This window comes from Lingula anatina, chromosome 8 (assembly GCF_051362555.1).
Source record: "Lingula anatina isolate TDL-2025a chromosome 8, LinAna3.0, whole genome shotgun sequence".
Classification (NCBI taxonomy): Eukaryota; Metazoa; Brachiopoda; class Lingulata; order Lingulida; family Lingulidae; genus Lingula; species Lingula anatina.
The window spans coordinates 9,179,852-9,205,987 of NC_141774.1; the positions used below are offsets into that span (position 1 = coordinate 9,179,852).

Below are 26,136 nucleotides of genomic sequence, written 5' to 3' on the forward strand. Positions count from 1 at the left end.
TACACTGGACTTCGCATATACAGCCACCTCAGTGCTCTGAAACACATTTTGTAATCAACTGACTTGTTATTCTGAGAAATGAAAAACAAGTTATTGTGATTTTACGAAACGAAAGCAAGCAGCAGTACGCCAAATGAAAAATCTTGATAACTTTATACCTGGCAGTAGAAACGAATGAATATTTTTGTATATAAAAACATCTACTGGTTTACGTAATAATTAACAACGGACGTCTCTCTTCATAGCTTTGGGTTATCAGTACTCTGATGCCAGCAGCATGAGTAGAGAAAAACAGACAAATAAATACTATATAAGATAATACGATAAAAATTAAAAGGTCTTTGACCCTGCCCAGCTGGAAAATCGAACTCGGGACTTACATCGCCTGCCACGAGAACACTCACCGATTCTCTCTCTCTCTCTCTCTCTCTCTCTCTATATATATATATATATATATATATATATACCTTTTGGCGTAGGTGGTTATTTTTAGTTGTTTGATGTCCTTGTAATATTTTATTCATATATACAATCTTCTATTCAGTTACACCCTTGATTAGCAAGACGATATGGAAACGGGACACAGTCAATTGTTTTAGATGAAACACGGCAAAACTACATTCTCATAGACATTCTCATAGACGTGGATGTTTTAGAAAGAACCGCCCCTTTTGCTGAGAAAAGGTCCACCCTGGGTAAAATTTGATCTAAGTACATGAAGTTTTTATGGGAAAAGGTCCACTTTTTCAGAAAAAGAACCCCCCTTTTGAAATTGCTGGCTACAGGCCTGAAGGCTTATCACATTATACTTACAACTAAATTTCAGTTGTATTCATTCTGGTGATTTGTAAAATACATAGATCTGTTGATTTTACTTTTTATAGATAATTACATAAATATTCAAAGAAAACATGAAGATTGATTCAAACATTCAGTAATGGAAAGTTTAATTAAAAGTGAGCTGCCAGTTTGTTTGTAATGTTTGTTTTCTAAGTTATTAAAATACAGAATATAGGAAAAGGCCTCCCCATAAATATTTAATACAGCTTTTTAGAAAATCGTCACATATTCTTAAGAATAAATTACAAAGAAAAGTGTGAATTGTCTGTCTTCAAATAGCTAAGCTTTGAAAAATTTTAAATTTTAAATTTTGAAATATTTGCAGGTACAGCTATTCAGTGACCAAACGCCTTGTATGGGAAGTTCTATAGATAAGCTAAAAACTCCTTGAACCCTGTAATATATTTTATTTGAATCATATGTTACAGTTTAGAACTCTGATAAAGTGGTTCCAGTAGAATTCAATACATTTTAAAAACTATTACGGTCTGGAATATACATGACTTTGCCATGAAATTTAGAACATCGTAAGGGGCGGATCCAGGGTTATTTGAAGAGGGGTCCGCGGATGCAAAGAGGGGCCAATGGTGGGAAATTTTTATTAATCGAAGGGGGGACAGGACCCCCCTGACCCCCCCCCCCCTAAACCCGGCAATGGTCGTAAGATAAGCACTATTCAGGGGTGGTTTGGGACCATCTTCTGGGTCTTCCAAAAGCCGATCAGATTTTCAAATTTACATTGACGGGTATCTAATTTTTTCTATCCAAAGACGGGAGGATCAACAAAGATAACTTGGAAGACCGTCAGAAAATAGCTCTGGATCCGCTCCTGCTATAAGCCTTGAATGTCACTAATATATTAATATATTGTAAATTCAATTACGATTCCGGTTTTCTCTCTTTTTATTTTACTTCATTGATGGATGCCTAGTTCAGATGTACAGAATTTAAGAAGAATAAAACAGATATAAGCAATAAGGCAGTTTAATATACAAGTTTAATGGTATTTGATTTTTCATTAGCTATTCACAGGTTTTTCTCTGGTTAATTCAATGACATTTCTCCACTATGTTGCGTACAATCTGCTTCCCTGGTAAAGGGCATTTAATTCCAATGTAATGTGCAGTCTTTGTAATATTTCTGAGTCGGTGGATGCATCATTCCAAAATGCACAACCCTCTTTAAAAGTAAAAAAGACTTATAACCAACAATAAAAGTTGACAGTAATCCGGAACAGGATATAATCAAGATATTTATTTTCTTGAATTAGGACTAGGCCTATTAAGATTTTCGCTAAAATCAACTGAACGTGGTCTGAATGAAAGTATATCCTTACTATTAATAATAGTAATAAATGTTCGACAGAAATAAGACTTGCAATAAATTAGATATATTTAATAAAGAAAGAGCACGCATTAATTTTTAAACTAATCGTCAGATAAATTAACTAGTTAAGTCAGTCCGAATGTTGCTGTCATTGGTGTGTTAATTGCATATGTAAATGTTGTTCTCTCCTCGCTGTTGTCTCTATTTCATGTGTTAATTGTTGGCTGTAGGAGGTTAACATTGAGGCTCAATTCTCCTGCCCGTGACACCCTGAAGTGAGAAAAAGATTGATATTTGAAGAGGGATTAAATTCGTAAAAACCATCATTCACCCGCCATTTTTAGGCCTGATATCAAAAGATATCAAATGGAATGAGCAGGAAAGGAATAGCTTTGAATTGTTTCCTAGGAATCATTGATACCAATAAATAAATAAATAAATAAATAAATAAATAAATAATGACGAGATAATAAAAGCAATTTGTCTAACAATATTTTTTCAGTACAATTGCCCTCACATACGGTTAATTATTTAACGAGTGGAAATAACAAGTGAATTGCTCTTTGTTTTCGCTCTTGTGCCCTCGTCTCCCCTACCAATGTTTGAATACAACGCATCTAATTTCTTCCGACAAAAAAGATTAGCAAACAACTTTAAAAAGGTGTTCTTTTTTCTTAAAAATAACCTTTTAACGCTCTTAGGTGAAATCAACTTTAGAGATATAGTTCTAATTGTGATTTCGAACTGAGTCAACCGTGAGATTTTTCCTCCCCCCCCCCCCCCCCCCCACACACACACACACAATGCTTACGGATCCTAAATAACAATTCAGATCCATGGGAGCCTACCTGTAGTGTGCCTTATAAAATGAAACCCGCTTAATGATTTACACAGCATCTTGTCGATTATCCTCATTCCCCTGTAAAGGTACTGGGGCGTCAGCTCAGCGGTACGACCCCAGATGTTAACGCCCTCCATCTCACAGTGACCAGTGGCAGTCTCGTTAAAACAGTAGCTGGACACCATGTAATGGACGTAGTCCGTGTCAGCGAACTTGAATGTGTTGGTGCCTGGAATAACGTGTAACATTTAAAGAGGATTTATTTATAGAATGAAGTGAAGGCAATGACGATGAGAGAGAGAGAGAGAGAGAATAGGTATATGTGACTGTGCAGTGTGTGTGGGTGGGGGAGGGTACACGCGCACGTATTTGTGTGTGTTAGAATGAGAATGAGATGAAAAGGAAGTGGACTCCCTTTCTTTGCATGTACGCGTTCGCCTGCTCGAGACGGAGAAAGACAGAGAAAATGAACGAGATTGATGAATTGTGTCTGATGGAATGTGTGTGTGTGTGTGTGTGTGTGTGTGTGTGTGAGTGTGTGTGTGTGTATGAAAGAGAGAGAAAGAGAGAGAGAGAAAGAGAAAGAGAGGGAGAAGAGAGAGAGAGAGACGGATAGATAATTCCACTCCTCTCTTGAGATTTAGTAGATAGAAAAAAGGGAGAAAGGAAAGAAAAATTATAAAACTGACAGAGAAAGGAAAACCCCGATGGAGCAGAGAACTTGCCATAACTTTGGACAATAGTATATTTCCCTCTCACTCTAGTTGGCTCTAGTTTGGAAAATGCATTGATGTCGATGCAGCTCGCCCCCATCTCGCTGTAATGTAATTTGAACGGCATAAATTGTATATTTATTTCAAATTTTATGTATTCGTTGCCACAAACAACCTGCATGCATTTCCATAAAGTACACATCCCCCTATGACCTAGATCATATGTAGAACATCATAATTTAAGGTAAATTAGGCAAGATTTTGACACCACATACGCCAAGGCATACCTAATTTATAACCCCCCCCCCCGCCGCCCCCCGCCCCGCACATACACACACAAATACCCACATAACAGGCCTGTAGCCAGCAATTTCAAAAGGGGACCTTTCTCCATAAAAAAATTCATGTAGGGGCCTACTAGATCAAATTTTATCCAGAGCGAACCTTTTCCCAGCAAAAGGGGCGGTTCTTTCGACCCCCCCCCCCCCCCCCCCCCCCCGAGCCTCTCCTGGCTACGGGTCTGTCATAATATACGCGCGAGTGTGTATGTGTGAAGAGCGGTTCAGGGGCGGATTGAGGCCGTCTTCTGGGTCTTCCGGAAGACAGTCAAATATTCAAGTTTATACTGTTGGGTATCTATTTTTTCTGTCGGAAGACGGTCAAAAATGGAGGATGGATCAAGATCAACAAAGATAATTTGAAAGACTGTCAGAAAATAACCCTGGATCCGCCCCTGCGGTTAACCCATAATTTCGTTTTAATTTCATTGCAGCCTAATTTTATACAAGTAATATACAGTGCTAAACATGAGAGCAAAATTAAAGATACTTTGGTTTTCCTTTTGTCGTCACTGCAAGCGCCCCTGTTTCACCAAGTGTTATGTTCATTGCAAAATCCAGCAATACTTCTTCATGAGGAACCCGAGGATAAGACCGCCAAATGATACTGTACCACAGACCTTGTATCTGGAAATGAAATGGAACAAAACAGATTTAGTGGTCCGTCATGAGAATTTATGGATTCCACCGTTTTGATATTTTTCTAAAATAAAGCCATTTATGACTTCTTTTTCTGATCAATAAATTAATAAATAAATGATTGATTAAATACAGAATAAATGTGCTTTCCATCCATATTTACCTTATTTTCAATTAGCAAAAAACATAATTAGTATGTATTCATAAATCAAGTTTGAACACTAATAAAATTGTTTTCATTCTTAAGAGTTTTGTTTTCTAGGTTGCATTTCTTCAGCGTTGCCATTTTCCGCTTCTTCAGGCCTACCCAACTACCAGACTCGGCACCTAAGGATCCTGAATTAACCGGTATATCGGACCACACTACCCGTTTTCAAGGTGTGTGTCAGATCGCATTTCGGAGTATCAGCCAGAACACCGACAGGATGAGCCCTGACATGCTCGGCTGTCACCTTAATTGGATAGTAAACGATTGTCGTAAAATCGCTATATGATTTTAAAACCGGGTGCATAATTTTGAAAGCCACCTAGATGAACCTTAGACTGCCACATTAATCTAATACAATGCAAAAAAGCCCTATCAAAAGTGGTTAAAACATTCAAACCGAATGTCGTTAAGTCCCCATATATCCCCATAGAGACAATAAAATAGAGTACTCTAAAGTAAGAGTACAGTTTAAGGTTGTTCAGCCGAGCGTGGATGAGCCCGCAGTCGTGCTACAAAATTTGTTCTGGGGTATGATACTCCGAAATGCGATCTGACACACACCTTGAAAACGGGTAGCGTGGTCCGATATACCGGTTAATTCAGGATCCTTAGGTGCCGAGTCTGGTAGTTGGGTAGGCCTGTTCTTTACGTTGATTGAATTCAGCAGATTTAATAAAAGTATTCATATTTCCCTCCACCTTTTCATCAAGTCATCCATAGTCTATCTACTTTTTTCTTCCATAAAACTAAAATCCTTTTGTACTTATATCATTACCAAACCGCGTACAGCAAAAAGAGCAATTAATTTAAGATTTTTCCCCTCAATCAAAATTTATTCCATAGACCTTAGAGACCATTCTTAGTAGCCTATGGGTGATCCCACAAAAAAGTGAAGAGTCAGATCAATGACGCACACATTTTGTGTATTATTTGCATAATTTTGACTTCTTTTATTCTATACTCACCAATATGACAACAAACCAGCGGTGATTAAAATGATTTAAAACAGTTGTGAAACATACCACAAGATGTGTGCGTCAATGACCCGACACGAATGTTCACATTTTGGTAGAATGATCCATATACGACGGTCTCAACACGACACTATATGTGCGCGTCTCTTTTGCCAGGGTTTTCGTCTTACCTTTTGTGGCCTGAGATTAAACATGGTGTCGACAGGGTGCCAGACCATGCGTCTCCCTCCTGGGACGTTAGGATACATCCCCAAGAAATACCCTGATGCATTTTGTACCGCCAAAACAACGAGAAAAGCGTATGTGAGTGTGAGTGCCGCCATACTTCTGAGATATAGCTGAACCGAAACACCTTCAATGTAAGTATGCACATGTTAACGTCTAATGCGCCTAAGTTTTTAATTTAATTACATGAAATGGCTTAACGCAGAGTTGAATTGAATATGAAACCCAGTCTGGTGGGGGAAAGATAACCCTAAATAAATTGCTAGTGTCATATTAGATAGACTTGAGGTAAATTTCAATATTTCCCGCATGAAAATGCAGTAATATCGAAGTAGCAAAGAAGCATTAACGCAGTAGTGGTGTGGAGCATATTTGCAGTAGAAATGCAGTATAGCCTACTGCAATTCTACTTCAAAATTTACATAGGGTTGTACAGAGGAGGAGCATTAATGCAGTAGATTAGCAGCATGATAGAAGCATGTTTCAAATATGCTAATGAGCTTCCTACTCGAAGCAGCTTTGAGGCATGTTTGCAGTATGATTGCAGTAGTCTACTGCGCTGGAGCATCTACTTCGTTTTCTTGCGGGTTACAAGCGAGTTTTTAAAAATCCACACAACACAAGCAGTAACAAACTACATAACAAACATGGATTCAGGGGGAACAAAGAGCCCCCTTCCCGAAACTGACCTTTTCTCCACTTCCACCGTATAAAATTCTATAGAAGTAAATAAATAAATTAAATCAAAATGGAATTACATAAGATTAAATGAAATTGTCCGCTCACATTACAGTAAAATTTTAGAAATTCCATTTAAAACAGAAGCCTTTGCCAAACATCAACTTTAGTCAAACACCTCATCGGTGACGAAACAAGGAAAAAGACGACAATGTGTTAGAGAAGATGCAAATGAAAGCAACTGATTGTGTTGGGCTGAGGCGGCCTCGATTTCAACATGCCGCGCAGACGACATTTTCAGTAGTAGGAAGGAAAGTTGACCCCGAAGAACTTTACTGATTTTCTTCCACATTCTGTGAGAGAACATGGCCTCAAAGGTAGATAGAAGTTGCATAAGATCACTTTTAACTTGTTAATAATGACGTTGTACAATTTTACGTATGGAAGAATTTGATATTTCCGCAGGGGCGGGAAGAGATTATTTCTTTTTTTTTTTTTCCATCCGTTCATCTGTCTACAAAATATGGTGAATTGACCAAAATTTTGGAACAGTTTCTTTTAAAGTATAATGAAAACAATCTTAGGTCTGATTTTAATAATCGTTACTGCCCAAAATAACGTTCTTTATTTTTTTTATCATTTATTTTTTGAAAAAATTACGATCCTCACAGCACTTCAGTTTCAAAGCAGCAGCTATTTCTTTTCTTTTTACGTCATGCAACGTTTTGTTTGTAAAAATGGCATTTGTTCTCAAATTCTGTATCATTTCTAGTTTGAAATCCCCAAACTTCCAAACGTGGAGCAGATGGATTTTAGCAAGATGGACATGACGGACCCAGACGAAGTCAACATTGAAGCATACTTCACAGCTTCTGAGCTTGCCAAGCTGTCAGATTATGAAAAACTCAGACTAAGAAATATCAAAAGAAATTATCAAGTCTTAAAAGATTTAGGTTATTTTCTGTTTTTTTAAATTTTTTTTCCATGTTCATTTTAAATATTCTAAAATCAGAGTTTAAAATTTTCAGTATGAATACTAACCAAACATTTGATGAAAAAAATTAAGTGCATTATAACATAAATAAAAAGTGTAATTTTCTATGTAAGTTACGAAGTTTCTAAAACAATTTACTATGAAAAATTGAATATAGAATTATAATTCACTAGTTATTATATTTAGTTATATATAATATATTTAGTTAATATATGTTGGTCTTTATTTTTTATTTGTAGGTCTCCCAATTGCTAAGCCTCAGTTCATGAAGCCAAAGAAGAAACCAGCTCAGAAGAAAAAGGTGAAAGATGAGAGTTCTGGAAGCGATGAAGAGTGGACACCAGAGTTAGACAGAAGAAGGAGTGGAAGAGGTAAAATGGAAACACATGTAAAATAATTAATATATCATTTAAATTCAGACCTGTTAAAATAGTTTGATTTGGTTTGATTACCATTTGTTGAAGAATTCATGAGCTTAAACTATTTCATTTAGTCTATTTTAAATTCTAACCAGAACTTGAAATACCCCATGGACTGGGTATTTCTCTACAATTTCATATCATTATTTAATACAATTTTTTTTCAGCATTAAAGAATGTGGAAAGATTTCAACCTCCACCAAAGCCAGACAGAACTGTTCAGAGAACAAAAACAAAAGTGATTTAATGATTTTTTACAAATTGTAAAAAAAAAGAAAAAAAAAAAGAAAAGAAAATAACTATTCTATCCCAACATCTAATTTGCCAGTAATTTTACACAACAAAATATTTTAACCTTCACTTTTTTCATAGTATGCAATCTACTTGCACATGTGAAGTGTAGCTGTTATTGACATTTGTGATTAACAAATATTCATAATTTTTTATTTTTTTAAACAGTGTGATAATTTTTTAGGTAAACAGCATGAAAGATAAAGAGGAGAATTTAAAGGCAATAAAAACCAAAAAAAAATCGGTGTCATTGGGAACAAATTCAACATCAGACATTGTTCATAAAGGTGAGTTGTATGGTATTTATTTAAAGATATAAAGAGAGGACTAAATTAAATGCAATTCGTTAACGAAATAATTTTGTGTTTAAGAAACTGATAAATTAAAATATATGGCTTAACAGCCTTTGAAAGAATACATTTTTTATTTAACATATTTATTATTAGCTAAAAAAATAGTTAATTTAAGTTGAAGTTTAGTTGGTTCTAGTTTTCAGTTTAAAAATAACTGCCATTTTTTGTCATGTTGTTGGTGTGAATGCTCAGATAAAGGGAAAAAAAACAATCACATGTATGTATTTGAAAAATGACCATTTTATGAATTGCCTGAAATTAAAATGAACTTGGTTTTAAAATAATTTTTAGTAAACTATATCTGATCTATGTCAGGAGTACACCAACCAAGATATCCTAAAAGAAAAGCTGGGGACAAAAACTACAAAGACCTAGAGGTTCCAGATGATGATGCCTTTTTGTGTAAGTCTGCAGTTTAAGTGCCTACATAATCCATTTGACAGCACATGAGGACCTTTTATTATTAATTTTTTGAAATTTATTTGTTTGCCATTTCAAAAAAGAAGGTACAGGTTGCTTACTTATCACAAATGATGTAGTATTTTGACTCTTTTTATCTTACTTACAGAAGCACACTATAGTCTTATGCTAGTACATAGATGCTAGACATTTGCAAGGTGTTGGTAGATTAATAGAAATTTAAATGCAAATAAAATGTTAATAAGTTACTTTCTGCCTCAGATTGTGATGAGTGTAACATGGAGTATGAAGGAGACTGTCCAGTACATGGTCCTCTCAATATCATACAAGATGTGCAGGTACATGTACTATAGTTTACTTGAACAGTTTGCAGACATTTTGTATTTTGTCCTAAACATAACATGTTAAATAAAATAATGCATCATTTTTACAAAAAGTGCAAACACTTTAATTGTTTGGCAATGTGTGATCAATTAATTGGTGTGAATTTTTTAAATATACACCTATGCTTAGAGTTGAGATTTCAACACTTTTGTTGGATACAGTTAACTACTGGTCGTGACTATGTCTTTTCCACATATTTTAATTTTTTTCGTCTTGTATACAGATACACCAAGTAATTTTACTTCTAAATTCATAGGTACCAGCTGATGGTTCAGATCCAGAGAGAGCAAGGAAAACCCTGCCTCCTTATTTCAACATTTATACGTCACAAATTCCTGATGCAGGTCTTGGTGTTTGGGTCATCAGACCACTCAAAAATAGAACCAGGTTTGGACCTTACGAGGGAGAAATTTCTACAGACACAACCAAGGCACACGAGTCTGGCTACAGTTGGCAGGTATGTTAAGGCTCTGTTGTTGAAACTGGTATTATGAAATAGCAGGACATACATATTTAATGTGAATGAAATTGTATTCAAATTGTATGATGATAGTTGGTTAATTCTCTGTACATTATTTTCATTTGTTTGACACAAAGCAAAAAGTTGATCAATTAGTTTTTTGCTCCTTCTGTTAAAAAAAGCTGTCAAAAGTTTTTTTTTTTTTTTCATCTTAAATAATTGTGTAGAAAGAAAAAATGGATAATTTTATTTTGCTTAAGTAACCCTTCAAAAATGACAATTACTATGAATTGATATTGATTCTCTTAATATTTTGTAATACGTTAGGTATACAAAGAAGGTCAACCCAGTCATTTTGTAGATGCTCAGGACCCCTCCAAAGCCAACTGGATGCGTTATGTGAACTGTGCAAGAACTGAAAGAGAACAAAACCTTGTTGCATTCCAGCACCATGGTCAGATATATTATAAAACCATCAAACCTATACCTGAAGGCAATGAACTTCTGGTGTGGTATGGAGATGCATATGCCATGGAGCTGGGAATTGATAAAACCAAGCCAGAAAGCAACCTGGATCTGCTCAGGAAGTTAAATGGTAATTTGGTAATTAAACGTAAACTGGACATAAAGTGAAATTAACTGTGAATAACTACACACCCACTGGCACAAGATTAGTTATGTAGATAAGACAATAATATGCGTACATTATCAATACTTTCACAGGAAAATAGTTTTAAAAGATGAGGAAATTATTTAAATAATCACTTTTGTAATTGTTGAAAATTTCTCAAAAAATTCGGTTTGAGATACTTTTTTTACATTAAGATCGTAAACCTAATTTCGTTTTAATATTTCAGTTGAGGTTTATGAATGTGACATATGTGGAAAGCTGTTTGCTGATGATGAATATTTGGTGAAACACCGGAAACACCATCCAGACATGACTGGGAGTAAGAAGTACAAATGTGCATTCTGTAACTACTCCACAAATGAGTTAACTAATCATCAGAAACATCTACTGACCCACACAGGTGAACGACCTCACAAGTGTGAAGTATGTGGGAAAGGTTTCAGTAAGGAATATAATTTGATCACACACAAACGCATCCACACAGGAGAAAAACCTTACAAGTGCACTGTATGTGGGAAGAGGTTTAATAGGCTGTCAAGTTTACACACACATCAGAGGATCCATGACAACAGTGCAGTGTATACATGTACTGTGTGTGGTAAACAGTGTAGTCAGGCTGGTGACTTGAAGAAACACATGAGAATTCACACTGGAGAGAAACCTTACAAATGTCAATTCTGTGATAAGAGGTTTAATCAGCTTCCCAGTCTGAAAGGACACATGAGAATCCACACTGGAGAAAAACCTTACAAATGTCAATTCTGTGATAAGAGGTTTAATCAGCTTCACCATCTGAAAGGACATGTGAGTGTCCACACTGGAGAAAAACCTTACAAATGTCTACACTGTGATAGAGAATTTAACTTTAATTGTGATATGCATAAACATATAAGAAAAGTTCATCCTGAAGATGCATGTTGAATAGGGCAGTTTAATAAATTATACAGTGCATATCAGTTAAATGAATGAATTTTATTCAAATTTTATCCAATTTATAAATGTAATCACGCAATGTATGCGATGTTTTATAATGTTTATTTTATTGTTAACATTTAAATAGATTTTGCAACCATTGCTTCGATCTACACTGTATTAATTCGTTCAAGAAAAGAGAATGGTGTGCCATTCAAACAGTTTGTTACAAAAAATATTTATATTATTGTTCTTAGAAAATATATTCTTGACTTTGAAGTAAAGTTAATGTTGATATTTAAGTCATTTTGTCGAGAGCTGTTCGTGTTTACAGTTTGTTGAATGTTATCAGATTTTAATAAAGTATTTTGAACTTGAATTTTAGTCTCTTATCTATATTTATTCTTTAATTTTATGTTGAACACTAACCTAATAACTAAGTGGTGGTATCTGTGCTGTGAAAAAAATTTATTTGAAACAGGATTGAAAATAAGTTAACAGTGCGTCTGTTATAAATCTTGGATTCTTCGGAGAGTAAAGTAAGTTTCAGCACAGAGCAGACGACATGTCCAGTGTTCTACTAGGGTGATCTTGAAACTGTTCATAGAGTGATGACAGTTTCTAATTCACCATTTGCTCGAACTACTGCAATGTTAGCTACAGCGCGGCTGTTTTTTATAAACACATTTTTTTCTAAATAAAAAAGCGTCAGAGTTTAAACTGTCTGTAAGTCAAGATGAAAACTATTTCTGTGACATACAAATATTTTATTAACAAGATCTGAACAGTAAAAACAAAAAGTGTACCATTAGGTTGAAGAAAAATCTAGACCTATTTGTATTTGACCTACGATTTCTCGCGTTGATCATAACGAAATAACTGACACTTCATTCTGTAAACTTACACTCCTAAATACAAAGCAATACTTAAAATTAAGTTTTAAAAAGTTCCCGATCGTATCCACACCCCGTCCCCCCACCTCTCTCTCTCTCTCTCTCTCTCTCTCTCTCTCTCTATATATATATATATATATATATATATAGTACGTAGGGGCGGTCATCATTGATATCCCTTAAATGACGTAATGATCAGGCCTAACATTGTCCAAAAAGTACATCCCGTATAAAAAATGCCAGTGACTCAAAAACTGCTTTTCATTTATGACTGGGGACAGAATCCTTAAAAAAAGCAAAAGCATAGGCCTACTTTTCATTTTCAAAGATACATCATCGCTGTTTGGGAGCACTACCGATTCTCTTATCCTCAACGTTGGCAATAATGATACACTGTTAAACATAAAAGAGAGCCGGTCGAACTGGGCGCCAAAACCACAAATTTATACTTTTTCTACGTACAGCTTCAGATTGGGAAAGAGTGGATGCAGTGCAAGTCGCTTTTTGAAGTAATAAAATACTAAGTGTACAAAGAATGGGCTCCTTTATTACTATTAAGAAAGTGATAATACAAGCGCTTCCGTGAACCGCGCAACTAGCACGTCGCATTAATTAAGCCCTCTTTGCACTGGACAGCGTCCTTTCTGCGTTCTGTAGAACGTCCCCGTTTGAGAGTAAAATAATAATAAACTAAAAGTGTACATGTAATTCATAGAATGACTTGTAAGACTAGAAAAGCACTCCGAGAGTGTAGACCTCCGCGATTTTTGATAATTATTGATTATTGATTGATTATTGATCCAGATCACCACCCTAAACTAATCATCTCTTCCTTGGCCCACTTCTGGCAGTTCCTGAAAATTTCATCAAAATCGGTCTAAAACATTTTGAGTTATGTTGATGACAGACAGACAAACAGACAAACAGGGGTGAAAACATAACCTCATTGGCCGAGGTAATTAGAAAAAAATAAATAAAATAAAAAAAATAATAATAATTGTTAACGTGCTGACAACTGGCCGATCATTGAGCATTCATCCTGCAACCAAAACACTGCGTGTGTCTCCTTTTTACGACCACAGCGATGCCAGTTTCATGGTCGCACAAAGCAGGATTATTTGAAAGGGGGGTCCGCGGATGCGAAGCCGATCCCCCCCCCCCCCAACCCCCCAATCATTTTTGTAGTGGGCATGCTAATTGGTGAACCGGCAAAGTCAACTCTATTGTCAACGTACATGACAACAACAACACAGGGGCAGATCCAGGATTATTTGAAGGGGGAGGGGGGGGGGGATCTGGAAAGACAGGTCTCGGATGCGAAGCCGACCATCGCCCCCTTGGTGTGGTGTTCGTGTTCTGCTCAAATGTTTTGGTGGTTTGGAGAGCAAACAGTGCCTTTTGGTACGGTTTAGAACTATGATTAAGCTAGTCAAAATTCTAATTTTAAGAGGGGAATATTGGTGTGATACATTTCTCAGAAACCGGAGGGGGTTTAGTACCCCTCCTGACCCCCCCCCCCCCTCTGAATCCGACACCGCAACATACATAAAAATCCACTTAATTTACTTATCCAAGATTGACAGAATTAAAGGGCAACATGATTGAGAGGGTCCCATTGGGTATTTTCGTTACCCATGAAAGACAATTTTTAATACCCGAGATGCGCGAAACGTTTATTATATTTAGCGGGATTTCTGGTCCCCTCTTGTAATTAGAATTTTGCCTAGCTGAATCATAGTTCTAAACCGTACCAAACGGCACCGTTCGCCCTCTAAAATGCCCCTTCAGCGGGTCCGAATCCCACGCCAAGTGAAGGGGGTCGGCTTCGCATCTGCGGACCCCCCCTTCAAATAATCCTAGATTCCCCCCTGAGTACCCCATTCTCTTGACTTGAGAATACGGCTTATTATTCTCCATCCTTCGTGATACGAAATCGTTATACATCAAACACGTATAATTTATGTAATTTCAGGATTTTCTACGCGCGCAATTATCAGAGAGATGTGAATAAACTGTGATATGTGATTTGATAATTTTATTCCCCGTGAAATGTGATCACTACCTCTCAATGACCTTTCCATGGGGTTTTCCCGCCAAAATTACGTTTATAGAGGTTCTCTCAACATGTTTGAAATCCCCTTAAAAATCACATTCATGTGCTGTGAAGCTTCTCATATTTTCAATTCAGTCACTGAAGACATTAAAAACATTAAAATAAAAGTTTATCTAAGGCGTACCTTGTGTTGTTATTATTTTCTCAGATTCCTCGAGTAGCCCTTGCCGGCTTGCAATACCTATATAATACTAGCACTGCAGTATATTTTCGCGGTGTCGCGGAGTTAAAAAAAACTTCTTTTTATCTTTTGGCGCAGGTCTTCGTTTTAAGTTGTTTTATTTTTAAAAACATTTTATCCATTAATAAAATATTAATCTTAAATTGAGTTACCAGGGCCGTAGCCTCCGGGGGGGGCAGGGGGGGCAGCTGCCCCCCCTGGAATTTGGAATTTTCCACATCGTGATAGGGGGACACCCCCCCCCCTTGGGAGCTTCACCCCCTCATGTCCGCTTACTGCCCCCCCTGGCATTTTGCTCAGGCTACGGCCCTGGTTACATGCATGATAAGGTAGGGCACAGTTCAAGTTTTACAGGAAACACGGCAAAACTGCATTCTTTCAGAAAGTAATTTGCAAAAACTTCGATACTAGACATTAAAAAAACAAAAAAACTAAACAAAACAAAAAAAAAAAAAAAATACAATTGAGGTTGAGGGCAAATGTACATATGTCAGTAAAATAAATGCGTATCTCTTTAGTGGAGTTTAATTTTTGTTAGTGTAACAGACTGAGACTGACTGGTAGGGATCCACATTAATTATTATTGTACCTGCAATAGGTTGGACAGCGTGAGATGAGAAATGTCCCTAATAATAACGAACAGAACAAATTACGTGAACTAAAAAATACATAAATAAATAACATTCGAAATAAACTAAACGAACTAAAAAAAATACTTATATAACAAAATAAAACTAAATTAAACTCTTAAATAACAAAAAAAAAAAAAAAAAAAAAAAAAAAAAAAAAAAAAAAAGCCAATATTTACTTGCAATAGGTTGGACAGCGTGAGATGACAAATGTGCCGCCAAATGAGGGAGGGCGTGTATTTATAATAGTAAAACGGACGTATACGAACACAAACGAAAAGACACGAACACAATACACAACCACAATCACACCTCATACATACACATGTTACATCAGTATTAGAAGTTTGCGAATACTATCCAATAGGGTTGTTTTTTTTTTCAACTTTCATTACTGAAACAGCAGAACCTTTTTTTTTTACTTCATACAAAATTTACCCACACTAGCAAGGCCAGACATTAAAAATTCCCCATGATTCACACCAAAAACTAAATTTTTCACTTTACGTAAACATAGCCTTAGATCAAGTAAAATTTGCGAATATATCTCGAACTTCATTTTAACTTTTCTGTTTTTTTTTCAAATAAACCTAAATATTGAGGATGATTGAATACATTTTCGGTCAGTATTGATTAAGATAAAAAACAATAATAATAATAATAATTTATTGAGCACTAAAATGTTTCAGTACATTTTGCAGGCCCTCTAAACTACTTGTGTTATACATACATGTACATAAAAAACAATGACAACAAACTTTTAACGTAATTAATAACAGAAGAGACCTAACTGCAAAAATAAATATAAATACAAATACATAAACCACGATTGCGTTAGATGTGCCGCAATGTGCTTGCACAACCAGCACAATCTGGGTGCATCATTTACCAGGCATTTACGTAATGCGGGTGTGATAATGCAGGGTTAATCCGTCAACAAGTAAACGAGTCATGCATTATAAACATAAACACATACCGCTCGTTTACCTGGTGATGAACCTACTTTGACATGGTATACAGACGTCTATTCCGACTTATGGTATATCTAGCTGCACTGAACTAGTTGAAAACAAATCGGTAATATGTTTTTTATTTTCATTTTTTAAATGTTCATGATTTTGGTTAAAGCTATGAGTGATATATTTAAGTTTCTAACAAGATTAAAATGAAGAAAATCCTGTTTTTGCAAATAAATAATTATTGTCTTTTTAAAATTATCATTATTTTCTGCATGTACATGTAGATTTAAAGTTTGCCGAAACATAAAATGTACGTTATCATTCCACGCATTCATGTTCTCGTTTGGCGCGGGTTGAACAAAATCACGAATAGCACTATTTTTTCTCCCTTCCCACCTCAGTGCGTTTTGGTGTAAGGTATCAAGATTTGCCGCCAATAGCACGAAGTGGACATCTCATTCAACGCACCTGCTACCCTTACTCTGCTCTCCCAGACCCGTGACGTCACCCACCAGCTGGGGTATCAAACATGGCTTCCCGTCTCAATAACATAAACAACATTGCTCTAAATTCGTTCTCTAGACCCCAAATGCCAGCGAATTTAGTATCATTTTGTAGAAAACTTTTATCCTATTTCATCTGATGTGAAATATGTGTATTTTCACCTTGTTTGGTACGGGTACAGGTTTTGAAACATGATCAGAATCCTCGCCATCCATGTTACAGGGCCCATGCATATCAATTAACTCATCATGGCGACGAAGTCGGCTCGTCTTGTGTGATTTCGGGCAGGATTTCTAGCGATATTTCTACGTGTTTTACATCTTTTTGATGGTAGCAGCCCTTGCGATGGTTTGGGTAAGTACAAAAATGGCGCAAAATTGAGATGGTAAACGTGTTTGGGAGAGTTTATCTGCGTGGCAAGGGCGAAGTCGAAGGTCGGCCATATTTGCTCAGTTTTTCCCAGGCCTCGAAATATACATCTGTGTATTTCATTTGACCTACAAACCAACATCGACTCCCTTGTCGACTTTGGTAAAATCGAATACCCAACGTTTATACTTCATAAATGTTTATTAAGTGTGTTAAATGTCTTCATTTGGATAGATATTAGAGAGATGAGCTCGTTTTTTCTGCCATGCAACCGCAGAATCGTCGTCGCCGCATAGCATAAACACGCGACCCATAATGTGAGGTAGTGCTGTCTTTCGCATTTCAAACTGCGTCGACATTTACAAAGTCCGTTATTAACTCTAGCCAAAACAAAGAAGTAAGACTCTATAAGGCGAGGTAGAAGGATCATTAGAGGCGTGAAAAAGCGAGGTATGTTTTTTAATTATAACATTAACACATGCTGGGGGAGTAGTACCATATGATAGTCATATGCGCGGCCTGTGACTCCGAACTTATCAATCTAAAATTACATGACGGGGACATTAAACTAACCTTGTGGCAATCACTCTGAAATAGCTATATGTATTTTAACTCTGACATAATCACCAATGCCGTCATGCCGATTTAGAAACAGTAAAACTGTTTGGTTATATTTAGAGGGTTGATTACACCAGGAGCTACTATGACTCAAGGTCACTTGGTTCTTATGTAGAAGCTGTACACAGTTGCTCTTGAGTCTTCGCTGTTGAATATAAACCAGATGTGTTATTTTTGTTTATAACAAGACACTCTTTGACCTGAATGGAAATGCACCGTACTCACAATTGCTACTTGGAATATATTGTAATATATCATCAATCTTTTCCAGATTTTGATGGTGTTTATTTTTAGTACATGCATTTTGAGCATTTTGATGCTGCAGTGCGTGCATATATATTATTCAACCACATGGAAAACGACTCTCAATATAACATAGGTTATCCATTTTTTTGAAGAATAAGCCACCAATTTTCAAAAATGAACAAACCAGCACCTGCTTTTTGAGTAGATTTGTATATAGATCTGTTTGTTTCTGTCTTCATTTTTCAGATTGGATCTTTTGTTTATTTTGTGGTTTTGGTTTGTTTACAATAGTTTAAGTCTCCATTGCTTCTGTAAGAGGTATTGGCAAATATTGCCAGGTTCCACTCAAACATGGAGTCATTGTAACGTATCCTTGTTAATTGCTGGTGTTCTACTAGATATCCATTACTGATGTCATGTCATTAAAAGGCAATGAGAGAGACATTGTTATTGATGGAAAGCATAGATTGCATTATGCAAAGAGAGAGAGAGAGAGAGAGAGAGAGGGAGAGAAAGAGAATAGAGGCATTGAAGAGAGAGAAATAGAGAAAAAGAGAGAAAGAGTGTATCTTGATGATAGTTTTATTTAGTGTTATAACATTATAATTTATTAATATTGTATAGAATATGATTATTCTACGTATGTTATAGTTATGACACAGTATCAACCCATAACATCTTTGCATATTGCACAGTACAGATAACCATTTTAAATATTTGATAGTTATTTCTCATTTTACCCCTATTTGAATTTTTATTTTATCTCCAAATTTGCCATGTGAATGGAAAGATATACTCCATGTAGTCAAAATACATATAATTTTATCTTATCAAAAAGATGTCACAAAATTTGAGAAGTGGCATGATTCAAATAAATCTTTTAGCAGATTAATCTGTTGCCTGTAATATAATCTAAGTTTACAACTTAGACGGAAGAGGTGCTAGACCACAGGCTCTCACTGTCACCACAAAATAGTTTCTGGTAATTTTTCTCACATTTTGTACTCCTCAAACAGTTCAGCTACTCTTGACAGATTTACTCACAAAAGCATATTCTGAGTTGGCCCCCTCCCCTCCAAAACACACACACACACACACACGCACACATGCACTCAGCTGTTCACATTTTTAAAGACTTATTGACAAATAAGCATAAATTATTGACTGGCCAATATTGAGGAGGGGGGGTTATCAATTTCTTTTTAATTTCAATTTCTTTTTTTTTTTTAAGTTCTATATATTTGATGGGTTTTAATGGAAAAGACACTGAATCCTTTTTAAAGTTCTTATAATCTCAATATTAGCATCCCTGATAACAATATATTGCAGTCTAAAACAGATATTATAATAAATTTTAAAGGGTGGCAGCTTCATTACAATTAAGGCAATAGGATTAGACTGACTAACAAAGAGCATCCTTGTTTACAAATTACGTACAACTAAACAAGGCAGAAAGTGTCCCATGGAGTGTTGCTGTGGGTTGACAGCTTGATTGCAAGAAGAGGTGCATGTTTTAGACATGATTTACAGTTATTGACTTTGGCTAAGAAGTCAACCCGCAAAAATAATTGACCCTATATGACTGTGTCTTGACCATTCGGTAAGCGTCGAAATAATCAAAATTCGGCAAAATAATCAAGTCGCGATAATTTAGCAAGTTGTGTTTATGGTTAGGTTCATTGGACCTTGTTCTGCCTGACCCTAGTTTATGATAAGGGAACACTTGATAACCTCTTCCTTCTGGGAAGTGGGTTTTTTCATTGGCTTTTGTGCAAAGTCAGTAAAAAAGAGAATACTTTTAAAAGAAGCTTAATTTATTTTGATAACATTTATATGACTGGAAAAGAATATTTTGACATAACCTGCTAAGATTCTCTTACTTAAAAGTATATCTACATGGTAGTTTATTTTTCATTATTTGCAATTTTATTTCAGCATGTAAATGGTGTGTGGAAGGTGTCTTTGTGTATCATTTGATGTGTAGTAAAGGTCCTTACTTGATTTTGTGTATGGAATTTAAAAACATTGATATGTGCTATGTTAGTTTGATGGGTTAATTATATGATGAAGGCTCATAAATTTGATGAAGGACTGAGACATGCCTCCTAGACTAAATTGACATTAATTCCATAAAATTGTAAATGTTTTTTGTTTCACCAATTTTGTTTGTGGTCTTTGATTAGCTAGAATGCCTGTATTGAAGTTTACAATTTTGTAGTTCATCTTGATCGGCTAATTGGTTGTATTAGGTGAACATTATACTGAATAGAGGGTCAAAGATTTTGGACAAAAATAAAATATAATTAGATAAAGAACTAAAAAGAGATTTTGTTATAATTATAGTTATAATTAGTACCACCAGCGTATACGCTGGCGGTACTCATGGTTTTAGTCCCGGCCCGTCTCGTACAGCTCCGCCGGCTCCTGCGGCTCCGCCGGCTCCGCAGTCGGGCGCCGGAAACAAGTCACCGTTACCGCTTCTCCTCCTAGACCGCAAGGACCTGTGTCCCCATCTCTTGGATTTAGGTCACATATAATCTCAACTTGAACCCCCTGGTATTTTTGTCTCAGTTGGTGCATTGGTCTGGGTGTGATGCTCACTGAAATGCACCCTTGTCAAAATTTTTGAAAATTTGATGCTAAATATCTCCCAAACTGAAGGAATTATGGAAAAAGTTACTATAGAGGTCTGACCAAAAGTCATATATGGAGTTTCCAAATATGCCCTTGGATTTGACATTTGACCTTTATTTCAAGGTCAAACAGGCCAAAATTTTCTAAAAATGGGAATTTTCTGCAAAAAAAGAATTGTTTGTGCCAATTTTCAGAAACTACATAGACCTAAGCTTTCATATTACAGTGAGGGCTACTATTTAGGGACTCCCTTCATCTTCGTGGGTTTGGGGTCAATCGGTGCATTTTCACGGGAGAAGCAGTCATTTGATGCCGAAACTAAAAACTCTGTAATTGTGGAACTGTTTACACTAGAGACGTCTTGTTTTTTGCATGAAATACAGCTTGTCAAGCACAATACTGGAGGTGGTGTCAATTTTTTTATTTTCCATACGGTTTAGGAGTTGCACTTTATTAAATAGTACAACAATGCAATATTCAGTAGTTAACATAAAATGAAAAAATACTCCCAAAATTAGCAGAGATACACCCATAGAATTTGAATAGGAAGTCATTAACTAGCAATCTAACTGTGACCTTGATATTGACCTTTGACCTACTTTTCATGATGAACTTCACTTTGCAAGTTTTCAAGTCCTTATATCATCAAAACTAGCAGAGATACACCCATAGTTACCATTGAACTTGAATAGGAAGTGATATACTGACAATCTTAGAGCACATTCCCATAGATTAAGATCGATCTTACTTGATCGACCTAACTCCCTGCAGTTAGCCGACCACACACAGAATTTAATTATCCCCTTACAGCTTTTAGTAGGCATGACAGGCACTTAAGCCAGCTAAGCTGACAGTAATCTAGTGAGACTCCCCATGGGGATAGATCGATCTAAAATCTGTGGAAATGGGGTCTTACTGTAACTTTGAAATTAGCCTTTGACCTTCAAATTGATCTGTGACCTACTTTTCATAATGAACTGCACTAAAAAAAATTCCCTCCCTTATATCTCTAAAACTGGCAATAGTTGCTATTGATCTTGCATAGAAAGTCATATACTGGGAAACTTTTACTTTGAAATTGACCTTTGACCTATTTTTCACCATGAACTGTAGTTTGCAAATTTTCCCACCCTTATAAAATATACTGACAGAGAAATGCCCATAGTTACTATTGAACTTAACCCAAATATAAACAAACTTTGAAATATTGTTTCCATTACAGTTAGAGAGGAAGTCCTACATTCACAATGATACTACATCCTTGTATTTGACCTTTTACTTTTTCCCACCTGATTTAAAAATATAATAATTATCTATAAAAAATGATAACCCTTGTTTACTGCATTTCATGCAGCTTGTCAACCCCTCCCCCTTCTTTTTCCTTCCCATTCGAATGTGCGTACTCCAGCTGGTGGTACAATACCAGGAGGCGGTATCGCCTCTCTGATCCTCTAGTTATAGTTGTGTTTCACAGCAGATTTATTTTAAGACAAAGGCATGACTAAACTGTATCATGTGATATATTTATCACAGGGTTAGATGACAAAAACATGCAGGTCTCTCTCTCTCTCTCTCTCTCTCTCTCTCTCTCTCTCTCTCGTGTGAATGCATGTGTGCGTGTGTAAAACAGGTATGTGCATGCACTGGTTAACACAGTAATCAACGTGTACACTGCTACATACAATTATTTGTGTCTGGCAGAGAGCAAGCTGTATCAGTATCAATATCAGCTCATCACTTAATGTCAGCGTAGTTCATTATTTATTCACTTCACACAGGTTTCCCTAACAGACTATTATGTTCAGAGTCTAAGACATGTTCGTACCTGAATCAACTTGAACCAAAAGAAAAAAATGTTATTAAATGTACCTAGTTAACATTACACCTAAGGCTTGTCATTAATTATTTAGACAAAATGTTTCACACAAAGTTAAAAGCGTGCTTAGACAAGGATGAACTGGAACTGGAAAGTAGAATGCAGAGTGCGTTTAATGGAATTTTACAACAAAGTCTTTGTTTTTACTTGGAAAGGTGGGGACCAGTAGAACGATATTGGAATAAAACCAGTCACTTTCTTTAAAAACTTTTAGGCAATTACCATATTCTGCTCAGATGTCACATGGGTAGAATTTGATAGCATTACAGTAATGAAAGAGGCTGATTGTTGAGGATTTTTTTCTGATTTCATTGTGTGTGTGTGTGTGTGTGTGTGTGTGAGAGAGAGAGAGAGAGAGAGAGAGAGAGAGAGAGAAGGTGGGAATCCCCTCACCCTTTCTAATTACTTCCATGTCATCTCAGTAGCACAATGTCGTTGCCATGTAAATATGAGACATAGGATTACTGGATATGACATGGACATCGCCAGTAAGCTATTGAAAAAGTCTTCTTTCAACTACACTAGGTGATATATTATACATAGTGTCTATAAGTTAACTTCATGTAAGGTGACTGCACCCACTGAGATGATTTTCATCTAAACTGTTAATCTGTAACACTATCTACCTGTTTTAATCTCTGGTATCTTGTTTTGTTTTCGTAGTATAGTTACCACTATCTTATCTAGTTTAAAAATGCTTGTTCTGATGGCTTATTGAGTATTTTAAGTAGTTTACACTGTGAACCAGTTAAATTTTAGTGTCTTAAGTTATTAAAGTCTATTGGGGATTTTGATAATATGTGAAAATATAGTTAACACTATCTTATTTAAAGTCAGTGCTTGTATAAAGTGCAGTAAAAACTACCTAAGCCAGTTAGTCATCTCTTGTTATACCTTATATGCTCAGTGCAGTCAACATGATTTACCCCAGTTAATACGGAGTCGCCTAACTGACATTAAATACACCACAAGATGACACCAACAACCGACAGGACACTTAATCATCAAATTCTTTTACACCTGGATGTAGGAGGAAACCAATCAGAGTGCACTGGTATGTTGCATTTAGAGTGATAATGGTTTGTTAAGAGCGCGTTCAGATCAGCGGACTACTAGATCTGAAGATCAAATATGGTGACCAACTAAAGAGCTTGCTGCTTAATTCCTGATTAGACACTAAAAAGATTGGAGTCAGAAATTAAAGATCTGTACATACTATTATAATAGTTGTCAAGTACCTGGTGCAAGTCAAGATCTGTAAGCAGTATTAGGTGTTGTATAAAATAATCTGAAAAAACAAGAGCATGGCATATGTTGAGCCAGGAATGCCGGAAGATGACTGTATGATATATGTTGACTGCTGTTCTAACATGTTTCTGTTGAATTCAATATCTTTGATGTACAGTGTGGTTGCAGAAGGGTGACATGTATATAGAATTTACCACAGAGCTTGGTAATAATAGTGTTTTATATAGGAATTAATACTAAATATGTGTTGTATACATTTTTATGAGAAACTTCTGGGTTGATTATTCCATATAAAAATGAACATTTGAGTCGCATCAGACAAAAAGTTTTCATATCATAGAATTAAAAAAATATTAATATATATAAATGAAAAACAATAATAGTAAAGTAAAACTAAAATGAATTATTAGGTATGTGAAAATAATAAAAAGATCTGTATTAAATATAAAATAAATAAAAAGGAACAGAAGTATAAAGAAAGATATGAATTTAAGAGATAATTAAAAAAATCGATTAACAATAATAATATTGATGAAAGAAAGAATATTGTTACATGACTTAAATCTGCAGAGGCATACAGAGTATCTGGGATCTGACATCGGGTTGAATAAAGTGGTTTTCTAACCCTGTAGCCACATGTTAGTGTAACTTCTTGATCTTAGATAGTAAAGAGCATGTCAATAAAAAAAGGAAAACAAACACACATCTTGATCTTAGATAATTGGGAGCACGTTGGAGAGAAAAAGTAATGTAAATGCAGGCTTGTTGAAGGGAGAGGGGGCATCCGGTGTGTTTGCACACGACAAAAGAAAGTAAATTTTGAACAGGTTAGATTTGGAGAAGAATGATATAATTTGCAAAAAAAATTATAAACGAAAAAAAAAATAAAATAAATAGATAAAGATAATAGAATAAGATAATAATAAAAATGGGTTTACTGAAGGAATAGAAGTTAATGATGGTTAAAACTAAGATATCCGTTACAGAAAGAATTGTTTAAAAATAAAATCTTTACTAGTAACAATGTTTCCTAATTATGCATTTTTTTTTACTTTAGCCCAATATGTGTTTGAAAATATGAAAAAAAGGAAGTAAAATGTGTGTGCAACTGGCTGTACATCATTTGAAACATATACCCTGCAGCTCAGAGGCGAGAGATTATATAAGCGTACCTGCTTAAGCCTCCTTTACACTGGACCGCCGCCTTTCTGTGTCCTGTAGCATGACCCCGTTTAAGAGTAAAAAAATTATAATACATCACGTGCCGACAATTGGCCGATCATTGAGCATTCAGTTGATCCTGCAACCAAAGCGATGTTTGTTCCTCCTTTCTACAACAACAGTGATACCATTTTCATGGTCGCACAGAGGATGCAAAAAGGATGCCGTCCAGTGTAAAGGGGGGGTGGGGGGGTGGTACTGTTAAAAATTACCCTCACTCACCTGTATTATGATGTGGGAGGAAGCCTCCCATAGATCTTTCATGACAACCTCACACCATCTCTCCAGACCACTTCCTTATCACACCGTGCCATACCTGGAAATAATCAACCCTCCAGGCCAAGGTTTGGTGAATCACATAAAGATCATTCCCACAGATATTTAGATCAATCTATCCCCCTGGGGAGTCTCACTAGATTGCTGTCAGCTTAACCAGTTTAAATGTCTGTCCCGCCTACTAAAAGCTGAAAGGGGGTAATTAACTTTTGTGCCCGTTCTGCTCCTGGAAGCTGACAACAATTTAGCATGAACCCCCAGGGAGTTCGGTTGATCCAGATGGATCGATCTAAATCTGTGGGAAGCGAGTCATAGAGTGCATTCAGAACAAGTTGATCCGTGGACTAACAGATCCGTGGATCAAATATGGCCTACCCAACATGAAAGCAGAGCCAACTAATCCCCTGATGATCTCCGCGCCTCTACATGCTCCGTCAATGCAGGGGGTCTGGCAATAAAACCTCAGGAGTTGTGATTTAATCCGTTAAATGGCGGGTGCGGTGGCAGGGAGACCATCAGAGGATTAGTTGGCCCTGTTTTTATGGCGGGTCGGCCATATTTAGTCCATGGATCATTACGTCTGTGGATCATCTGTTCTAAATGCACTCGTACTTCACTATATCTCTGTACCTGGAGTAGTGCTAGCTATTTCTTTTTTTTGCTTAGCCAAATAACTACTTTTTCACCACTCTTTTTCTCCATTTGGTTTAAATTTGACTAAAA

At 36.1% G+C, this 26,136-nt stretch overlaps 3 protein-coding genes across 7 annotated transcripts in view; 2 read left to right on the forward strand and 1 right to left on the reverse strand.

Moving 5' to 3' along the window:
• Positions 1–1,236: 1,236 nt before the first annotated feature.
• On the reverse strand, positions 1,237–25,447 carry LOC106163516 (uncharacterized). The gene is made up of 6 exons (XM_013541123.2): positions 25,360–25,447; positions 6,050–6,231; positions 4,549–4,685; positions 3,733–3,824; positions 3,015–3,236; positions 1,237–2,436 (listed from the first exon to the last, which is right to left on the reverse strand). The coding sequence occupies exons 1-6, from the start codon at positions 25,388–25,390 to the stop codon at positions 2,414–2,416; spliced, it is 687 nt and encodes a 228-aa protein (XP_013396577.2). The 5' UTR covers positions 25,391–25,447; the 3' UTR covers positions 1,237–2,413.
• On the forward strand, positions 6,978–11,972 carry LOC106163511 (histone-lysine N-methyltransferase PRDM7-like). Of its 2 annotated transcripts, XM_013541111.2 has the most exons (10): positions 6,979–7,159; positions 7,555–7,735; positions 8,016–8,147; positions 8,363–8,433; positions 8,671–8,773; positions 9,155–9,241; positions 9,521–9,597; positions 9,900–10,100; positions 10,431–10,698; positions 10,961–11,971. In XM_013541111.2, the coding sequence occupies exons 1-10, from the start codon at positions 7,148–7,150 to the stop codon at positions 11,653–11,655; spliced, it is 1,827 nt and encodes a 608-aa protein (XP_013396565.2). In that variant the 5' UTR covers positions 6,979–7,147; the 3' UTR covers positions 11,656–11,971. The 2 variants fall into 2 exon arrangements, with proteins under 2 accessions (XP_086850827.1, XP_013396565.2); XM_086994701.1 differs by lacking the exon at positions 7,555–7,735 and having other exon boundaries at positions 6,978–7,159; positions 10,961–11,972.
• The window catches only part of LOC106163668 (uncharacterized), a 76,020-nt gene continuing 66,859 nt past the window's right edge, over positions 16,976–26,136 (forward strand). The window contains exon 1 of one of the 4 annotated variants that reach the window (XM_086994342.1): positions 16,976–17,279. The gene's annotated coding sequence lies outside the window, so the exon portion shown is untranslated. Of the gene's footprint in view, positions 17,280–17,566; positions 17,745–26,136 lie in introns of those variants that run through there. The other 3 variants (XM_086994340.1, XM_086994343.1, XM_086994341.1) reach the window with 3 other exon arrangements.